At 35.7% G+C, this 20777-nt stretch overlaps 2 protein-coding genes across 3 annotated transcripts in view; one reads left to right on the forward strand and one right to left on the reverse strand.

Annotated features, from left to right (window-relative positions):
• LOC120516067 (chromobox protein homolog 3-like) overlaps window positions 1-20777 on the reverse strand; it is a 126002-nt gene that overhangs the window by 39898 nt on the left and 65327 nt on the right. The gene's annotated exons all lie outside the window — the stretch shown is intronic.
• The window catches only part of LOC120516066 (endoplasmic reticulum membrane sensor NFE2L1-like), a 41304-nt gene that overhangs the window by 3249 nt on the left and 17278 nt on the right, over window positions 1-20777 (forward strand). The window contains exons 2-3 of one of the 2 annotated variants that reach the window (XM_039737514.1): window positions 12716-12907; window positions 15347-15448. In XM_039737514.1, coding sequence (XP_039593448.1) covers window positions 12716-12907; window positions 15347-15448 — 294 coding nt within the window. The remainder of the gene's footprint in view (window positions 1-12715; window positions 12908-15346; window positions 15449-20777) is intronic. The other variant, XM_039737515.1, reaches the window with a different exon arrangement.

Raw genomic sequence — 20777 nt, forward strand, 5'->3', positions numbered from 1 at the left:
AACTTTGAAATCTGAGTTGGAGTTTTGTTATATATTGCTGAATTTATGTATGTAAAATTTGTAAATGCAAACTGTTTTGCAAATGTGTCAAATTTTCATTATTTTAATTTAAATTATCTAACCCCTGTTATTTCAATTAGTTTACATTTTGCATATGTTTTGTTTAAATAAAGTATTACACATATTTATGGATTAAATTATGTCTGATTCAATGTCCTTTTTTCCTTTGCACTGTCAAAAACTCTCTGAGAATAAGACATTTTATTTAACTTTCATTTTACCTATACAGCAGGAAATATGGCGTAATAATGAATAATGAATTAGCCATTTACAGCTCATATTGATTTGTTGTAAAAGCATTTGACTAGTTTTAACTTGCTCTTTTTTACACATCCCCCAGCTGCAATAGGTTGTTGTTTGACCTGGCTGTCATTTGCAGTTGATGGATTAAATGAAGAAAACAGGAAAAAGGCATTTTACAAAAAAAACCTTTATTCTTAACAAACAGTGCTGTACATTTTTCATATACCAACTAGGATGTGACTGATATGAACAGTGCATTTCTGGTTTGTTGGACTATTAACACATGTATTGACCAGCTCACAAATGTAATAATTAACAATTTAATGGCTTTTTCTTAATATAATAATACAATCTAAGAGTGTGTATAGTGAAGAAAATGTAAGGGATTGATGACACATTCACTTTCAACACAAATGGTTCAAATTCTGGCTTGGCCACCATTCTGTGTGGAGTTTGTATGCTCTCCCTTTGTTTGTGTGAGGGTTTTCTTCAAGTATGCTTGGTTTCTTTTCACATCCAAAGATGCGTTCTGTTCATTGCTGACTGTGAATTAACCCAGTGTGATTAATGGTGGCGATATGTGTAGGTGAACAATGGCATAGGCTGGTGCCCTGTTCTGCTGGAGTTGATGGATTTGATAATGGATGGTTGGATGGAGAAATTAATTAATTTAATGTCTAGCTCATGCATTGATCACTTGGAAAATAACTATCTTATTGCTGCCATGCTGTTTATGCTTAATCTAAGTAGGTCTTGGTAGTAAACCAAATTTGTTGGATTTGGTCTGACCAGTGTTAGTGTAGTGCAGCTGCTCACAGCGTCATATCACATTGCTTTGAAAGTGTCAGGAAATATTTCTTTCCATATTTCAAAACCATGGAGTTGACATAATGGTACCAGGAGAATGGAGTCATCACTCCAATTTGTGAATTGACATAATGGTACCAGGAGAATGGAGTCATCACTCCAATTTGTGAATAACTGACCTATCTGTAGACTGGCTTTTTGTCTACACCTTATTTCAGTTCTGCATCTATTACTGCCTGCATAATAGGCTCTCAAGGACCTTGGCCAAGAAAAGTGGAGAGAATAAAGAAAACGGGAATAGTGCTGTGGTGTACGAGTACCATGGGCTTTATATGAAATATATAGGAGAATTTGTACTGTATCTTTTTGTCTACTGTACCTCACAATGAATGGAAATGCAGAATTTAATCAACTGATAGTGTGACATTTGCATTTTTAAAAAGTGTTACAGCTGATGTAAAAGAAGAAAATCACAAACTGCATACTTGTGCATTCATAGCCTATATAGCCCTCTTGCTTTTGAGTGGCTGTTGCTTCCCTCTTTGTTTTCATTAGTATTTTAGGAATTGGATTGTCAGCAGTGTTTAACAAAGCAGTGCCACGTATGTTGTGCACAGTATCTTTCTTTTTTCCTATTGTAAGTTTGTAAAAGACTTTTATGTGAATAACAATAGAAGATATAACTAAGAATTTATAAACTTGCTTTATATATTTTATATATATATATATTGGGTTTGGAGAACAGGTATTAACTTAAAGAGGTATTTGAAATGTTTTTATATAACAGAATGCATTTTTTAGTAATTTATTCATTCATGCACTTATGCAAAACGTAAAAAAGAAAAAAAAAAACTCTAAAAAAAAATGGCAAGCAGTCTTGACTGGGTTCCATGCATTTTAAGATTAATATAAGTATTAACAAAATAGTTGTATTAAAATTTAAATTATTTTCAAAAGTCGTGTTTGTATATTTTCACAGTGGACACTGAGTAAAATGAAAAAAAAATGAATTTGTGCATTGAAGAATTTCAAAAACTCACCAAATATTCTTAAATGACTGGTTATGATTCTATCCATAATCTGTGTCTTCTATTCTGAATGACAGTCACCTAAATTTACAGAAGTTTTATGTGGACATATACAGTATGTGTATGAAACCAGTTTAAAGTAGTGCCAGAGGAGCCACAACAGTATTACAGAGAAATAATAAGAATACTGTGATGTTCTCTGCTTTAAGAAGCACTACCTAGATCTAAAATAATACAGTAACAAGCAGCAGATGTTTACCACTTTGAATAAAGCAATATTAGTGCTCTTCAACCAGACTGGAACTTTTCTAGAATATAATTTTAATTCAAATAATCATTTAATTGCTTAGAAAGTAAAAACTTTCTTTGTAGAATTTGGCTTAAAGATGTAGGTTGGAAGTAGGTATGTAGGTCTGATATTTTCTAAAACTGAGCAGTCAAGATTTTTTTTTAATGGAACATTTACACTTGGCAGAAAATACACTGTCATTTAAGTATTGACAGACTTCGTTTAAGGAATGCATTTGCGATTGGGTAAAGGATGCATGTGGATAGTCTGATCTGAACATTTGTACCACAGATTCTATTAAGTCAGCAACATACAGTACTTGGTCATATATTGAATTCCCTGTGCAAATATCTTTTCAGAAGCTTCAGTCGTGGTTTACTAGTGCCTGGATAATGCACTGTAAGGGCTGTACTGGATTTTATAGATGATCAAAGGTTGAAAAGAATATCTTTGAATTTTGGGAGAAAGTAGTGGTAATTTACATGACTGTAAAAGGCTACGGATTACTATTTCCTATGGAAATAATGTATGGTCTATGACAATTACTATTAATTCTACTACCAATTGTATAATATTTGTGTTCTGGTAGTGTTGTTTTGTATTACACTAAAGTTGGCTGCAATGTCTGTGCACATGCTAAACCTACAGTGGTGTGAAAAACTATTTGCCCCCTTCCTGATTTCTTATTCTTTTGCATGTTTGTCACACAAAATGTTTCTGATCATCAAACACATTTAACCATTAGTCAAATATAACACAATTAAACACAAAATGCAGTTTTTAAATGATGGTTTTTATTATTTAGGGAGAAAAAAATCCAAACCTACATGGCCCTGTGTGAAAAAGTAATTGCCCCCTTGTTAAAAAAGAACCTAACTGTGGTGTATCACACCTGAGCTCAATTTCCGTAGCCACCCCCAGGCCTGATTACTGCCACACCTGTTTCAATCAAGAAATCACTTAAATAGGAGCTGCCTGACACAGAGAAGTAGACCAAAAGCACCTCAAAAGCTAGACATCATGCCAAGATCCAAAGAAATTCAGGAACAAATGAGAACAGAAGTAATTGAGATCTATCAGTCTGGTAAAGGTTATAAAGCCATTTCTAAAGCTTTGGGACTCCAGCGAACCACAGTGAGAGCCATTATCCACAAATGGCAAAACATGGAACAGTGGTGAACCTTCCCAGGAGTGGCCGTCCGACCAAAATTACCCCAAGAGCGCAGAGCGACTCATCCGAGAGGTCACAAAAGACCCCAGGACAACGTCTAAAGAACTGCAGGCCTCACTTGCCTCAATTAAGGTCAGTGTTCACGACTCCACCATAAGAAAGAGACTGGGCAAAAACGGCCTGCATGGCAGATTTTCAACACGCAAACCACTGTTAAGCAAAAAGAACATTAGGGCTCGTCTCAATTTTGCTAAGAAACATCTCAATGATTGCCAAGACTTTTGGGAAAATACCTTGTGGACTGATGAGACAAAAGTTGAACTTTTTGGAAGGCAAATGTCCGTTACATCTGGCGTAAAAGGAACACAGCATTTCAGAAAAGAACATCATACCAACAGTAAAATATGGTGGTGGTAGTGTGATGGTCTGGGGTTGTTTTGCTGCTTCAGGACCTGGAAGGCTTGCTGTGATAGATGGAACCATGAATTCTACTGTCTACCAAAAAATCCTGAAGGAGAATGTCCAGCCATCTGTTCGTCAACTCAAGCTGAAGCGATCTTGGGTGCTGCAACAGGACAATGACCCAAAACACACCAGCAAATCCACCTCTGAATGGCTGAAGAAAAACAAAATGAAGATTTTGGAGTGGCCTAGTCAAAGTCCTGACCTGAATCCAATTGAGATGCTATAGCATGACCTTAAAAAGGCGGTTCATGCTAGAAAACCCTCAAATAAAGCTGAATTACAACAATTCTGCAAAGATGAGTGGGCCAAAATTCCTCCAGAGCGCTGTAAAAGACTCATTGCAAGTTATCGCAAACGCTTGATTGCAGTTATTGCTGCTAAGGGTGGCCCAACCAGTTATTAGGTTCAGGGGGCAATTACTTTTTCACACAGGGCCATGTAGGTTTGGATTTTGTTTTCTCCCTAAATAATAAAAACCATCATTTAAAAACTGCATTTTGTGTTTACTCATGTTATATTTGACAAATGGTTAAATGTGTTTGATGATCAGAAACATTTTGTGTGACAAACATGCAAAAGAATAAGAAATCAGGAAGGGGGCAAATAGTTTTTCACACCACTGTACTGTACTTTGCTTATAATGCTAGCTTTTGTAGCTGTCTTATAATGTCTATCAGACACTACCCTCTTTCAAAAATTACTAGAGATCCATAAAATCATTTTTCACAATGCTCTACATTTTTTACCTACCTATCAGCTCAAGTATATTGCAGTTAAACAAAGCACTGAAAAATCATGGAGATCTGTAACCAACTGCTTGCTCTGACTAAAAAAGCGAGGTACAATTTAAAGTCATTTGGATTGGGACTAATAACTTAAGGTGCTTAATTCTGCCTACATTTGCCCAAAGAATAGTGCCCTAGCAGTCATGGATATATTCAAGGGTTTCATGCTTAATCAAGTGTTTCCAGCGTTGTTTCAATTGCTGAAAATTTGTGCCACATTGCCTGCATCAATAGCAATTGCTGAACTTAATTTTTCAATTCAGTTAAGTCCAAACTGACATCAATGTGAACAGGAACAGCAATTTCAAGTAGTATAGAACATCGGTTACTCACTGACTTAAGAGTGGTAGAGTGGGATTCTTCCAGTTGAGCAAAATAAGTCTACGTGCTAGTAGTGTAGTAAAGAAAATTAGAATTTGTTTGACCTTCTCCACTTCAAGGCCATCTGGGAGTACACCAAACACAGCTGTTAATGGGTTAGGAGTGATTGTGACACCAAGGCTGTTTGATAGAAAATGTTGTTAATTTTGTGCACGCCCAGAACATGTGGTCCAGTGAGGCTGGAGCTAAATTGCAACGTTTACAGTTTGAATCTTGCCCTGGAAACATTTTGGACAATTTTAAATGAGATAAATGCATTCAATAAAAGATTTTAAGTTGAGTGACTGAATGCTTTGCACATATAGAGCTCGAGTGTATCTGTGCATGGCTGCCTTCCACTCCTTTTCTGAAATATTGAGTGACAGATCCTTTCCCCAACATACCCTGGGGTCTTTGAAAGGAAGAGACTTTAAAATATTTTTATAAATTGCAGAGATGCTATATGAGTCTTCAAGGCTGATCAATAATTCTTCTGGAATAGAACAAGGTGGAAGGTGAGGAAAATTGGGCAAGTTCTGTTTAGCAAAGCTTCTAGCTTGAAAGTAGTGGAGGAATTGTGTTGATGAAAAGTTGTATTTGGAGTGTAATTGTTGTAGGATGCAAAGGCATTCAGTCTTTTAAGTGTTTTGATCCCGGACATTTTCCAGACATTGAATAGTGTATATGTTCTATCTAGAAGGTGGAAAAAAGTGGTTGCTATGTAGAGAAGCAACAGAAAAAAGCTTTTCTGTCTAAAGTGCTTCCTACATTGGTTCTATATTCTGAAAGAATGAAGGATAATTGGATTTTTAGTAATGATGATTGGATTTTTAGTAATGATGATAGGTTGTATTAACTGGGGCACAAAGCAGGGAATATAAAGAAGTACTGCAAGATTTTATTTCCTTTGCAGACCAGGCTTGTAGATATTCATTCATTTGTGTTGATGTACAGGGGCCTTATGCATAACGGCGTGCATAGAATTCACAATAAAACACGGTGTAAGGACAAAAGTGGAAATGTGCGTACACACAAAAAAATCCAGATGCATACATCTCTGTGTTCGCCAACTTCCACGTTCTTCTGCTCCATAAATCCTGGTCAGTGTGAAAAGTAATGCACGTGCACGTGCCTGCTGCACCGACCAAGCTCCTCCCAGAATTACGCCTCTTTGAATATGCAAATTAATATAAATAGCCCTTAAGCTCAAAGTTCTGTGAAAAGACAATGGAAATGGCACGGGGGGAGGGAATGGGTGGAATAGAAGAATTTCAGCGAATACCAACATACTATTTATTGGTTTAAACAGTGGTATAAACAACAAAAGGAAGTTGGTTGAGTGACATATAGTATTGGAGAAACTAGAAAGCTCAAGTTTACAAAGTCGCACAGTGCCCAAAATAAAAAAGAAGTTGTCAAATATCAAAGTTACCGTAAAAAGGTGAGTCGTAGTCCACCGTCTGAGTGTCATATGAAAGCTTATTAGGGTACAGAGAAAAGAAAAAAAAATAGGGACACAATGAGAAAAAACTCAAATATCAACTTTAATTTCGAAATTTCCACTTTTAATCACGTAGTTTATTTTGTCATTAAAGTAGAACATCATAAACTTCATCTTTAAATCATTTAATTTACTAGTTTCTCAAATCCCATCATAACTAAAGTAGCACGTTAAATGCTTTGTTTTGTATGTGTTCTTCTATGTGCTCTATATGTGTGAATCACTACTTGCTTCTTAAACAGGCTTTCTCTTCCTCCGACAGGACACAGAATCCAGTACATTAGTGATATTACAGCTGAATAATTAAAATACTGAGATGTATACTTAATATAATTTTCATGATGATAGGAGTTAAAGCATTTTATTAAACATGGGAACACAGTGGCGCAGTGATACTGATGAGCTGGCGCCCTGTCCATAGATTGTTCACGTCTCCCGCAAGATGCTTGCTGCGCCGTACGCGACCTTCGATGAATGAACTTATTGCAGCAGTACTGTCTCTTTCAAATGTACTAATCTCCAATTCCTGTCCTTCCTTTTCTTTCTCCAAGTAACCAATCGCCATACAATCAGCTCTGTAATAGATGTTTAGCCATCTGTAAGCTTAGAACTTCAAAACTTTTAAGGAACATTGAAATATCTTCGTAGTACATGTCTAAGTATTCCACCCATCTATCCTTCCAGTGTCGTGCCAGCACCAGCAAGAATACAGCACGAGGCAGGAACAATCCCTGAACTAACTAGCGCTGCACCAAGTCCTCACATGTTTAATTATTAACAATATAGATTATTTAAATGATGTTAACATTTTATCTGTATCATGTAATAAACATATTTTGCTGCATTTCATCTTAAAAATTATATCGTCATCATATGTAAATACGCGCTTTATAAAGTGGTGCAGGTTGTGCAATATTATAACTATATCGCAAGTTTACAGTGAGGTAATTGTACTTATAAGTACAAAGCGTTCTACAAGGAGCATTTGATGGACTGATTGAGTGTGTTTACAGTTCTTGATGAGACCCGCGATGTCCCTACAGGAAAGGATCAGAAGCATTTGTCAAATGAGCAGTGCAAATAGACAGCATAGCTGAGGCAGCGTGTGCTTGATGCTGTATACCGATAATTCTCTTTCCAATCAGCTGCTGTAGAGCTGTGATTCCACACTCAGATACAGTGATATAAATACTCAGAGTGGTGCAGTGAGAATTATATGGAAAAAGATGATCCGCTGTGGCAACCCCTAACGGCAGAAGCTGAAAGAAGAAGGTACAGTGAGAGTAACAACGCTATAGCAGCTTTGGTATGCGGCTAATTTCAGTGCATTTATAAAGCTGTGTCAGGGATGTGCATCTAAAAAAGAAAGGGAAACCACACTGGAACAAAAGCACTGCTTTGACGCCGGGTGCTGCCAGTTTGCAAAACCGAGCAGAGAACTTGCGTACGCCGGGGTTTTAGCTAGCGTGAAAATATGGATGGCTTTACACCAAGTTTAGGTTTTATACATAGCAATTTGAGAGTGGAAACGGGCTTAAGCAACATTTTTGTGCATACACGCTGTTTATAGATGAGGCCCCAGGTCTTTATAGCTTGTATATTTGCAACCCAGTAATAAAATTGAAAGTTGGGTAGTATAATGCCCCCTTTTGCTTTAGATCATTGTAGAGTTGCCCTTTGGAAGCGTGAATGTTTCAAATTTCAAATAAATGAAGTTATCTTTGAGCAATTTATTTTAAAAATTATTTGTAAATGTATATAGGAATTAACAGGCGGAGTGGTGGCTCTGAGGTAGGGATCTGCACTGGTAATCGGGAGCTTGTCGGTTCAAATCTCGTAAATACCAAAACTGACTCTACTTTGTTGGGCCCTTGAGGAAGGCCTTTAACCTGCAATTGCTCTGTCCTGGGTATGAGGTTAATCTGCTTCCAGCCCTGCATTTAGGCCCTACAACTTGCAGGTAAAAACCTGGGGATTGGTGGCAGAATTGGCACTCCAGCCACCATAGAAAACCTCACACTATTCCATTCCATCTGAGCTAGTGTGGTGCTGAGGTGTCACCCATTACATGGCTGCACTCTGGCCCTAATTTGGGATCCTGAATTGATTTGTCATGTGGTGGGTGCGGCAATGTGCTGTATCAGCGCATGCTCCGAACCTCTCATATGGGGATGCTTAGATAGGAACAGCAGCTTAGGAAGGATGGTCATCTTAACACTGATTCTCCCATCTAATGTAAGGTGGAGGGTAGACCCTCTAGTCACAATTTGTTTAATTATTTCCATGCAGACAGCAAAATTTTATTGAAAATGAGCTTTATATTTACTTGTAATATTTACCCCTAGATATTTAAACTGATATGCTAAGATAATGGGAAGGTGTCCAGTCCGATATTACGTGCCTGAGCATTCATTGGAAAAGCTTTCTTTTATTCAAATGGATTTTAAGTCCAGATATCTTTTGAAAATCTGGTAATGCCTTTAGGACTGCTGGCACAGAATTTTGTGAGTCCGTTATATACAGTACAGTATCATCTGCAAATAGTGATATTTTCTGTTCAAGTCCTTCTCTGAAAATCCCCTTTATCTCCGATGCGTTTCAAAAGTATACAGCCAAAGGTTCAATGGTGATTGCAAACAGCAAATGTAATATGGGGCATCCTTGTTGAGTACCACATTCTTAAATGTTACTTTTAAAAACTTACTGTTTAAGAGAACTTTTCAAAATGCAGACCATTACATTGGCACAGTGGTTAGTGCTGTCTGTTGCAGCTCTGTGAAGCTAGAGCTAAAGTCCATGTGTGTAGTTTGCACATTTTCCACATGCCCACAATGGCGGTTTTCCTTCCAAATCCCAAAGACATGCAGGTTTGGCTAATTTATCACTTGATTTTGGTCCAGAATGAATTAGTATGAATATATTAATGAATGTCCTATGACAGACTGCCATCCAGGACTGGTTCATACCTATTACAAATATTTGATACTGGAAGAGTATTTTTGGCTGCTAGATTCTGACTTGGATTAACTGGATTAAAAAAAAAGGTAGATGGACTGTATTACTATTGATTGTTTGGTCTGGAATCTCACTCATCTTTAACTGTTCCTGATGAGTCTTTTCTGACTAGCTTGGTCACAAACTAACTTATATCTAAGAGATCAACTATTCGTAATTTCTAGAACCTCAGACAGTAGTAGTCCATCACCACATTAAGTAAGACCTTTAAGTTTCTGAATGCACAAACTCAAGTGCCGATTACCCTAGCAGGCATGAAGAGTGCACTTGAGCGGAGTGCAACACATAATGCCAATATGGATAGATGTTTCAAGCAGGTATGGTTGATAGAAATATTTCTTTAAAAATACGAACTTAATTCATATGCATAAGTAAATTAAAACAGCACTTACTACAAGGGATCACTGTAGTGAATATGAGAGTTAAAAAATAATGGTATTTTTAAGTATCATTTTGTAAAGAGTAGTCCTTTGTTTAAGCATAGTTTTTCCAATAGTGAACTAAAACAGAAACACTGGATAACAAAAGCGATTGATTGCCTTAAGCAGTAATCAAAGTGAAATTATTCTATGTTTATAATCCTTTCACAGCTGCTTTTTTGCATTTAAGAATCTTCTGTTAGAATTCACTCCTATAGGCCTTTCCCTGTTCACAGCTGGCTCAGTGGGACTGTCATGTTCCTTACATAAAAACAGATGTAGCTAGTAAAATAAACTCTTGTCACACTTTAACCGACAGGCATTATCTACAATATTGTATGATCCCATACCATACCATTTTCTAAAACCAATTAATCCTGAGAAGGGTCGAGGAGGGCTGAGTCTATCCCAGCGAGCGTAGATCCCAAGGCAGGAATGGTTTTTATTTTTAATTTTAAAGAACATTACTGAACTGTACTATGAAAGTACTTTTGAAATTTTTTTAAAATAATTTAACAAAAATGAACAAAAAGATTTTGCACACAAAAGGAGAGATGGTACCAGTCCTTAGGCTATTATTGACTTCAGTATAATAGCATGTTTTAAGTCTGGTTTATAAACATATACACATGTAAGTTGCTATATCGTATAATTTGGTCATTTTTTCCCTTTAATGCTCATCATTTGAAAAATCCTCAAAATTTAGATCTGACAACTTTTGTTTGTGGTTTGTACACAGAACAAAGATGTATAAGACACAAATGCTGGAGAGGCTAAGTAAGGAATGTATTTGACATCATTGATTCATGCAAAAAGAAGTGAAATGTTTACACATTATTTCATTGTATTAGCATGCTTCTCTCTCTGACACAAATCCTTCTTTCATAATTAATAATAGTCAACATGTTGACAAAGTAATACTGACTTAAAGTGACTGGAGTGAATAGCTTGGCATCTCCTGACATGAAGTGAAATTCCAGTCTGCCTAATACAGCATTTAAAATGGGGCTAACAGAAGTTAAGAAATGAAAAATAGTGTATGATCTGAAAAAATAACAAAACACGTGGCAATGCAACACTCATTAGATATCCTGTTTACCAAATTTTGGGTATCATTTTAGGGTTAGGGTTTAAAGATGGAAACGTAATTGTGGGATAAATCAAACAGAAATATTGAGGATGGAAAGGAAAAGCATCATTTTCACCAGATGACTGTTAGTAGGTAAGCTTGTTATATGTGAGATCTGAGAACTTGTACAAGTCACTTAATGTGTGTAATGACAATAGTTTTATTTAATATTTTACATTTGTAATTTCTTATTCTTTTGAGTAATTCTGTTAGCTAGATCTTTTTTAATCTGCTTTTGATAACTGTAGTTGGATACTGTAGTAGTTCAAATGCTTGTTCTTCTCAACCCTAGTTTATGTTGTAACTAGGGGAAGTATGAAGATATTTGTTCCTAAAATAAAATATAAATAAAGATAAGGTGCTGTTGAAACTTCCGATGTTTTCTAGTTACTTCTAGTGGTTCCTGTAGAAGTGATAATGCCTTTAATTACTTCTGTGGCTCATCTAGAGCTAAAGTAACTTTTATACTTTGTCAACACATTCTTTTGTTTTCAACGTGAAAAAATACACTTTGACATTAATCACCGATGTAACTTTTATAAGTTGTGTTCTTCAAGGAAACCTTGATGTAAGGATGTAAAAACATTGCCTTTATATAGCTGAAAATTTTGAGTAGTTAACAATATAACCTCATATTTGTCTTGCATGCCTAGGAGTCATTATGCTTATCTGCTAGTCAATTGGTCTATATTCAGGATTATTTCTTGTTTGTCATTGTGGTGCAGCATCTTGCTGTAAACATACCACAGGTCATTTTGTGGTCCTTTACTGACATTTAATAAAATTTGATGATCAATAAACAAAATACTTAATGAATTCTGAACACGTATTTACCATGTTCTGAGGGATTATCAATAGATGGGCTTGCTGGGACCATGGTTTTATTACAATAACCTTTTCTGGCCAGTGAATTTCAGGAGCACATCTGGCCATAATAATGTGACAGATAAACAGACTTAGCATTATATACTGTATAGACAGACAGATATAGATATGTACATTCTTCTAGTGACCTGTGAAGATTTAAAGTTACATTCAGTTTACTGCCAACATCTTTCATATTTCAAAAGAAGATGTGTAATGTAAGAAATGAGAAGGAGTCAGAGTATGAGAAGCCAAGAAATTCATATCTCAAATTCTGTTTTTATATTCTTAATGATTTCATGTCCTGTTATTTTCTTCACATTGTTCCTCCTCCTTTAAAAAATAGGTATATAGCTTTGCTTCTGCATTTGCATGTGTAAATATGTTTGTAAATATAAACGTGTTTACATTATCACCTTTATTTGTGTTAATATTAATTTGTTTTGTAACTGGGAAAGGAAATAGGTTTGCGAAACTATAGGTTAAAAGCTACTTTTAAATTATTGTTTAGCAAATTATTAAATGGTGCAAATGTCATAGTTACTTATTCTTTAATATGTGTTTTTTATTATAATTTAGGATATAGAATTGATTGAAAAACTTTGGAGGCAAGATTTAAGCATATCTGATGGGTCTGGAGAATTGGAGAATATTTCATTGGAGAAGAATACTAATCACATAGACGATAAAAAGGTTAAGGAATCGGAGTCAAATGAAACTTATGATGAGTTGCAAGAACAGGTTGGTCAGAGTTTCCCCTCTTCAGATGAGGTAAAATGTTTACATAGTCTAATATGACATTATATTAGCCACATCAGTAAGAGGCCAGAGGCTATATAGGAGTCTTGTATAAATAAAGATGCCACATACCATACCATACAGATTCTTGTGGTTATAGACTTATTTCTGAGAACACAGCCTTGATGATTGATTAATTTTTAGTGTTACCAATCTTCTCAATAGTGTAAAAAGTACAGAATTGTGATGATTTTTTAACATGTACAGTGTTTGTGAATACTTTGAAGGATCCTTAGAATAAAGATTATTTCCTCATTATTTTGTTCTTTGCCTACATATTTGATACAGAGAATTCTGTGTTTGCATATAGTATAATCATACCTTCATGTACCATCACTTCACACAATTTTATGATGATTTGTATAAGTTGTCAGTTAAGCCTACTGTATCTAACCCCGTGCACAGGGAGAAGATAATTATTAATGAGCATTACTGAAACCATTTTTTAATTCCATGACTGCTCATTCCACTATGGAATCATTGGCTGGTGGGGCCTATCTTAATAGCTTCATGAATAATATAAACCAACCCTAGGCAGGACATCAGTCCATTGAAGAACCAATTTGGAGTTACTAGTCAGTTCAGCAGAGTCTAGCCTGTCCTGTCCTATTCTATCCAGCAACATCTGGAGCAAATTAAGAGTCTCCAGTTATGGGGGCTGAATTCTGTTTTATTAAGCTTGACTTGATTGTAGAGAATGTTTCCTACAATTACAAAAAAAAAAAAACAGTCCCCAATTAAACTGCTATACATGATGTATAAAGTCCACACAGAAGACGACTGAAAACTGCGTCCATAAGAGGGCAATGCTAATTGCTGAGCCACAGTGCTGCCCTATGTTAAATAAACTAATTGCAATTTGCTACTTGATATATTTCAATCTCTTTTCTGGCTTAGGGCTGGAGTGTGTAACTTTTGCAAATAAATACAAATTATTTTTTGTCTTTGTTGTCAGAATGCGAGCATTACTAGTTTTGCTGTCACAGCTTAATTTTATTTTCAGAATGCTTCTACTCTAGAGATGTAATGATAAATGAAGTGGTACAAAAAACTTTTTGATATAAGCCATACTTGCCTGAAATGTATAAACATATTGATAAGCAAGAGAGTATATTGTGCAGAAAAATAAGACATTTCTGAGTTATTCAATCTAAACTTAAAATGGGGGTGGTGGGGGGGTAAGATCTGCCAGTAGTTCTCTCTGGAGTGACTTATACCAACAAACGTTTAAAAAAAAAAAACTGTCATAAATATTTGAATTATTGCATTGTTAAATTGTTCAACAAAATTGCTTTTTAATTAATTAATTAAAAATGTTTTAAATAGTATTTGTTATTAAGACACGGGATTGTCAAGGGATGTTTGTTAGTCTGTACTGTAGTCAATGGAATAGGAATAAGCTCTTCATGATCCTAAACTGAATGAGCGGAATAGAAAATGGATGCTTGAATGGGAAGTCCCTGCTCTTGATCTGTGCCTGATATGTTTCACATATTTGTATTGAGGTTTTGAAACTATAACTGAAGTAAAGTTTACAGTGATAAGGATCTATAACTAATATCTTTTTCAATATATAAAAAAATGTATGTTTTTCCAATTTTTGTTGGCTGATTATCTACTGTATGTGCTAGAACCAATATATGTGACTACTTTCACACCGGGTTTGAGCCAAATATTTGCCTTTTTACAAGTTACAAGGGACCAGAGAATCCAGTTTATTTTATTTTATTACAGTATTTTAAAGTAGTATGATAACAGTACCTATCAGATGTTTTGTTATATATATGCAAATGCACATTTATTAATGGAAGGTAAAATGTATGTGATAAGATGTGTATTACTCTGTCTGAAGGTAGGATTGTTGTAAAATTTTGGCAGCATTAACACAAGTTTTCTAGGATCTTCTTATTATACAGTATATTATTATCTTTCATATTTGAAATCAGAGGTTAGATACAGATAGGATGGGTTATAATTGTAAAAGAATGGCTTTTGGTGTCCTTTTTTTATAACAATATTATTCCTAGTTATAACAGTGGTGTCTACAGTAGGTAGACCTGTGCTACTGGGAGGAATAGAGCCTACATTACTCTGCTTTTTATCTTGTTTATTTGCAACTACTGTACTTTTATTTGTTACTTTTCTTTTACCTAATTTGGCTTATTAATCTAACTGCTGTTGGACAGTTTTATCTAAGTAAAGATAAAGTTTATCCATCTCTGAATAATATTTAGTTTTTAACAATTTTTTTTTATTTTTCTCTTGCAAAATTTGTGCATGGCTACACTTTTTTTTTCTTTGCACTTAGACTAAATATATTATATCAGTTAATGGTATCTTTTTTTAAATTGATTTTACATCAATCATTGAACATTCACTTATAGTTATGTGTTGTTTTAAATCCCTGTTCAGAATATACCGCAAGTACAGTCAATACCTCCGGAGCCTCGGGCTTTATTAAGAGATGATCTGGAGCAAAGATGGCGAGATTTTCTGTCTTTAACTGAGTTACAGGTATGAAAAGTATTTAATTGTTAAACAAATGTTTTTTTTTTTTTCATTAGTGAAGCCTGGGGGGAAATCTAGAATACATAGATTTCAGAGCCTTCTTAAGTTTAGTGAGGATGACTGGGGAGTCAAATAAGAAACCTCTCTCTTTGTTAAGCATAGAGAGGAGCAGATTTTAATAAGGAATTTAGTTCTGTGGAAGAAGTTAAAAATTTCCAATAAAAAACACTTATTGATCTCCATGGAATTATTGACATTTGGCAAGGAGCCTCAGTTTATTTTTAATAGTTGAAATAGATGCACACAGTACTAACAACTTACTAGACTTCGCTGCAGACACATATCATCACACTGTGAGGGGTGGATCTCACGTTTATCCCTTTGCTGAAGAAACAAGTTGCATTTAGATCTCATAGGAGCAATTAGTAACTCTTATTCTGGTTCCATTACATCCCCAAAAAGATAAAAGAAACGTAACTCAAGGATGGCCAGTGAGAATGAGCCAAACAACAAGCACAGTCAATGTTGAAATCACAAATAGAGCTTTTGATAGCCAACCACATATATGGGGACATCTATCAAGCCAGAATTAATAAGAATACATTTTGAACATTAGAGGAAAGCTGTCCAAAAAATCATTGTTCTGGACCAAAGAACAGTTAAAATTCCAGTGAGCAACAAGCTAAGAAAACAGTGGAAAGTAAAAGTGTAATAGAGTAAATTTTAGTCCATTAGAGAAGGTGCATTGAACAAATAATTTTTAGAGAAGAAGCAAAGCAAGCTACAGGGAAATGAAAATATAATTGAGTCTGGAATGAGAATGATGACGGGGATAGAAAAATTAGAAGTCTCTACCAGAGGGATTAAGCAGCAGAAAAGAGTGGAGTAATTTTAAATCTTAAATCATTTTAACAAAGTGAATGAGAGAGAGACTAGAGTTTGGGGGTATGAGAAGAGGAACAAGGTTGGGGTGTTGTGGTTTATGTAATAAACTCTATGTAATTTGCATTCATATGCAGAAATATTGTAGCATTTCCCATTTAAAATCTGATAATGTTTCTAGGATGGGAAACAACACTGTTACATGGTTGGTGAATAAACAGAACAGACCACTGTTTTTTTTTGTTTTTTTTTTTAAACTGCATATCTCCACTAGCAAGTAGTACAACTAGTCAGTGGAATCTTTACCTTTTGTTTCACATCTGGAAATCGCATGGCAGGAAAATAGCCAAACCCGCGCTGTTTGGAACTGGAAGATACCAGAACAACTATAAAGTAACTCTTACTGCCAGATTGGTGCACGTCTTTAGCCAATAATCTTGTTTACTGTTGTGAAAAATGTCAACTACTTTACATCACAGATGGCCAATGGCACTCAATTTGTCTTGTTTAGCCCAAGAATGTGCTTGTTCCATGAACAGACTGATAAGTTAGCTACTGACATAAAATAGGATATATTAAGCTAAGTGACAGTGAAAAAGGTGGGGGTAAAAAGGTCCGATCTGGAGCACAGTCATGTCATCACAACCCCCCATGTTTAGTTGCACTGGCACCAGAAACAATTGCCAGGTCTCCCCTCCAATCCCCACTGAAATAAACCCACAGTCATCTTGTGGGAAGAAGAGGAAAGTGTTCCATTTGCTTGGAAATTGTCAGTGGCTTCTGTTGCTTTCTTTGGGTCATCATAGGTGATTCTCTTAGATATAAGAGAGTTTAAGATGAGCCTGCTAAAAAAAACATCAATTGTAGCTATGCATGACATGCTGCTTTTATTATGCGATTAAATGCCTTCCTGGCTTGTGCTATAGCTTAGCTGAAGCCAAGAAGAATGAATTGGCCTTCATGTGATAAACCGGCTGTTTTACAAAGAGCCTTACAAATAACAGTTGGGTGGTCAGTGTAATTGAGGAAGTTTAGTATTAAAGACCTAGGACAAAATTAATTCCAATGTGATGTACAAATTCCATGGCACCTTGTCACTGCTGGGGAAAATGTACAAATAAATGGAAATATAACAGATTCTGTAACTGCCCAAGAACCTATCCACACAGGCTGGTCAATTCAGAGGCTGGTCACACTTCAGAATCAGCCTGTGTTTAGGATTTGTTTTTTTTATACAAATGCTCAGCAATGAATATAAGAGTTCAGTTTTAAATCGAGTGCGTTTACAGATAAAGTGCAAGCATGCGCGGGTATATGTATACATAAACACCAGTCAGCTGCAACATTAAAGCCATGTGCCTAATATTTTGTATTTCCCACTCGTGCCATCAAAACAGCTCTTATTAGTCAAGGCATGGACTCCACAAGACCTCTGAAGGTGTCCTATGATATTTACCTGGCACAAGACCGTTGGTAACAGATCCTTTAAGTCCTATACAGTAATTTGTGAGGTGGAGCCTCCATGGATCGGACTTGTTTTACCAGCACATCCCAGAGATGCTCAATCAGATTGAGATCTGGGGAATTTGGAGGCCAAGTCAACAACATTCTTGGCCATCATTGTTTTTCAGCAAGTTCTGCTACAGTAGCTTTAATTGTATAAGACAGGCTGGTCTTTGCTCCCCATGCGTATCAATGAGCTTTGGGCATCCATGACTCTGTTGCCTGTTCACCGATAGTTTTTCCATGAACCACTTTTAGTAGGTACTAACCACTGCATATCGGGAACACTGTGGAAGAGCTGCTGTTTTGGAGATGGTCTACCCATTCATCTAACAATTACAATTTGGCACTTGTCAAAATTTTTAAGATGCTTATGCTTTCCCATTTCTCCTGCTTCCAGCATATCACATTCAACGACTGACTGTTAACTTGCTGTCTAATATTTCCTATCCCTTGACAGGTGCTATTGTAATGAGAAACGCTACTCACTTCTCCTGTCAGTGGTTTTATTGTTATGGCTGATTGGTTTGTGTGTTTGCATGTATATGCATTTTACAACTTCAGGGGAATGGCATGCAGTCTTTATATTTTCATTTAAAAATTCCCTTGTTTGTTTGTTGTTAGCTTCACAATAATTATTTCTCAGTACTTATTCCAACAATTTTGTTTTCTCAGATATGAATGTTGAACTGTTATGAGACATGCATACATTTTGTATTTCATGTAGGTATAGGAGTCCTTATGAAAGAAAACATACTTTAACATGTGTTTCCTAGTTGTAAAAGCATTGCTTTCATGATTATAATTATGAATAAATGTGGAAAAAATATTACTGCACATAAAAATAAGATTTATGTTAGCAGAGTCATTCTATTATCAATGTAGTATCAAATGAAATGACCTGTTGAGGGTAACGCAAATAATAAATACACTCACCTACAAGGATTGGTTAAAAACATAACTGTGGGTCCAACACTGATGTATGGATTATCAGATTAAGATCTTCCTGTCATTTCTTGTAGGAGTGTGGAATCAAACATCGATTCTTACAAGCAGAATAGTGGATACAAGATGAAAAAAATCCAATAAATAGAGGACTACATTTGGTGAAATAGGTTATAAGATTTGGGCTCCTATGTAATTTAAGTAGCTGAAGAATATGCAATCTGCTGGTACGTGTACAATACTGTTGTTCTCTCTCATTAGAAAGGAAAATATACTGCCATTTCAACTGAAAATATAAAATGGGAAGCAAAAGTAATGTAGGTCATCAGATGTACCATCTCTTTTTCCCCCTTATAAATGTAATAGAAAATTGATTGTTGCATAGCTATGTTCTTACCTCTTTTATGTACAAAACAATAAAAACATGCCAAAGTGTTTTGAGCTGAAAACCTATGGTGCGACCAAAAGTGACAAATAGGTCATTAGTTTTATCACCATTATCCAATTTAAGCATCCATCCATCCATTTTCCAACCCGCTGAATCCAAACAATGGGTCACGGGGGTCTGCTGGAGCCAATCCCACCCAACACAGGGCACAAGGCAGGGACCCAACACACACAAACACACCCACACACCAAGCACACACTAATCCACATGTCTTTGGACTGTGGGAGGAAACCCACGCAGACACGGGGAGAACATGCAAACTCCACGCTGGGAGGACCCGGGAGGCGAACCCAGGTCTCCTAACTGCGAGGCAGCAGTGCTACCACTGCGCCACCGTGCCGCCCCAATTTAAGCATGAGTGAGGAATTGGAAATCAGTTATTGCATATATAATATTATATTTGTCTTTCCAAGGTCAACAAGACAAAAGTATTCAACTTTTATACTGTACACTTTGCAAGTCAACATTTTTAATGCCTTATCTTGGAGATCATTAACCATTTTTCTCAATGACATTTCTAAAATTATGCAATCAGTTGGGCAGTACAGTAACCTAGTGTTAGCGTCGCTGCTCCTGGGTTTGAATCCTAACCTGATCACTCTGTTAACAGAGTTTGAACATTCTTCTGTATGTATGGCTTTCCTGCTGGTACTCAGTTTTTCAATCACATTACAAATATGCAAGTGTTAGATACATTTGACACTTCAAATTGGCACTCGGTGCATGAGTATGCCCTGCAGTGGAGTGGCACCCTGTCCGTGGTTGGCTCCTGAGGTTATGTTTGATACTGCTGGGATAAGCACCAGATCTCTGCAACACTATAACAAAGTAACTGTATCTGTTAAATTAAATAATGAATGTTATGAGATTGAATTTAGTATTATTTATGTTGTTCCTTTGGTGTACAAAGATCATTAGTCATAAAAGTCAAGGTATTCTATTGTTCATCTATCTGCCTTTTTAAAGCTTGTTTTTTTATTATTAAAATTGATTATCAATTTACAATTGTGCATAGAGCTGCAAGTTACACCTACCCAAAACTAAATTTTACTGTGTTAAAACTGTATTGCTTTAAGAAGGTAATTTGAGGATTATTCCTGCCATGTTTACTTTCTTAAAATAATTTATTTTGAGGACGTCTTATTTTGGCGCTGAGCCATAGACAGTTCACATAAATAATTTGTCATTTCAACCAGAAATGAACATGTTTTATCAGACATGAATTTTCTATTGAAAACTCTTTTATTATAGAAACAAAGCACTTCATTTGTGTCTTTATCTTGAAACAAAAAATAGAAGAAAATATAGACTGCTTAACTGTTCAAAAATATATTAAGTGCAAGTTATGGTAGGATATATAAAAATTAAGTAATTTTTTTCTCAGCGTTGGAGTTATTCTTTAGACAGAAAAAAGTTAATTTAAAAGAGGTAAACAATAATTAAATGTCTTCCCTGTATGACATAATGTACCAAAAACAAAACGTGGCTTTATTCAGTTGGACTAAATGGTGATTTATTTTTTGCAGTACAAGGAAAATACTGTTTTGCTGTTTCTCC

Source organism: Polypterus senegalus, chromosome 15 (genome assembly GCF_016835505.1).
Source record: "Polypterus senegalus isolate Bchr_013 chromosome 15, ASM1683550v1, whole genome shotgun sequence".
Lineage (NCBI taxonomy): Eukaryota > Metazoa > Chordata > Cladistia > Polypteriformes > Polypteridae > Polypterus > Polypterus senegalus.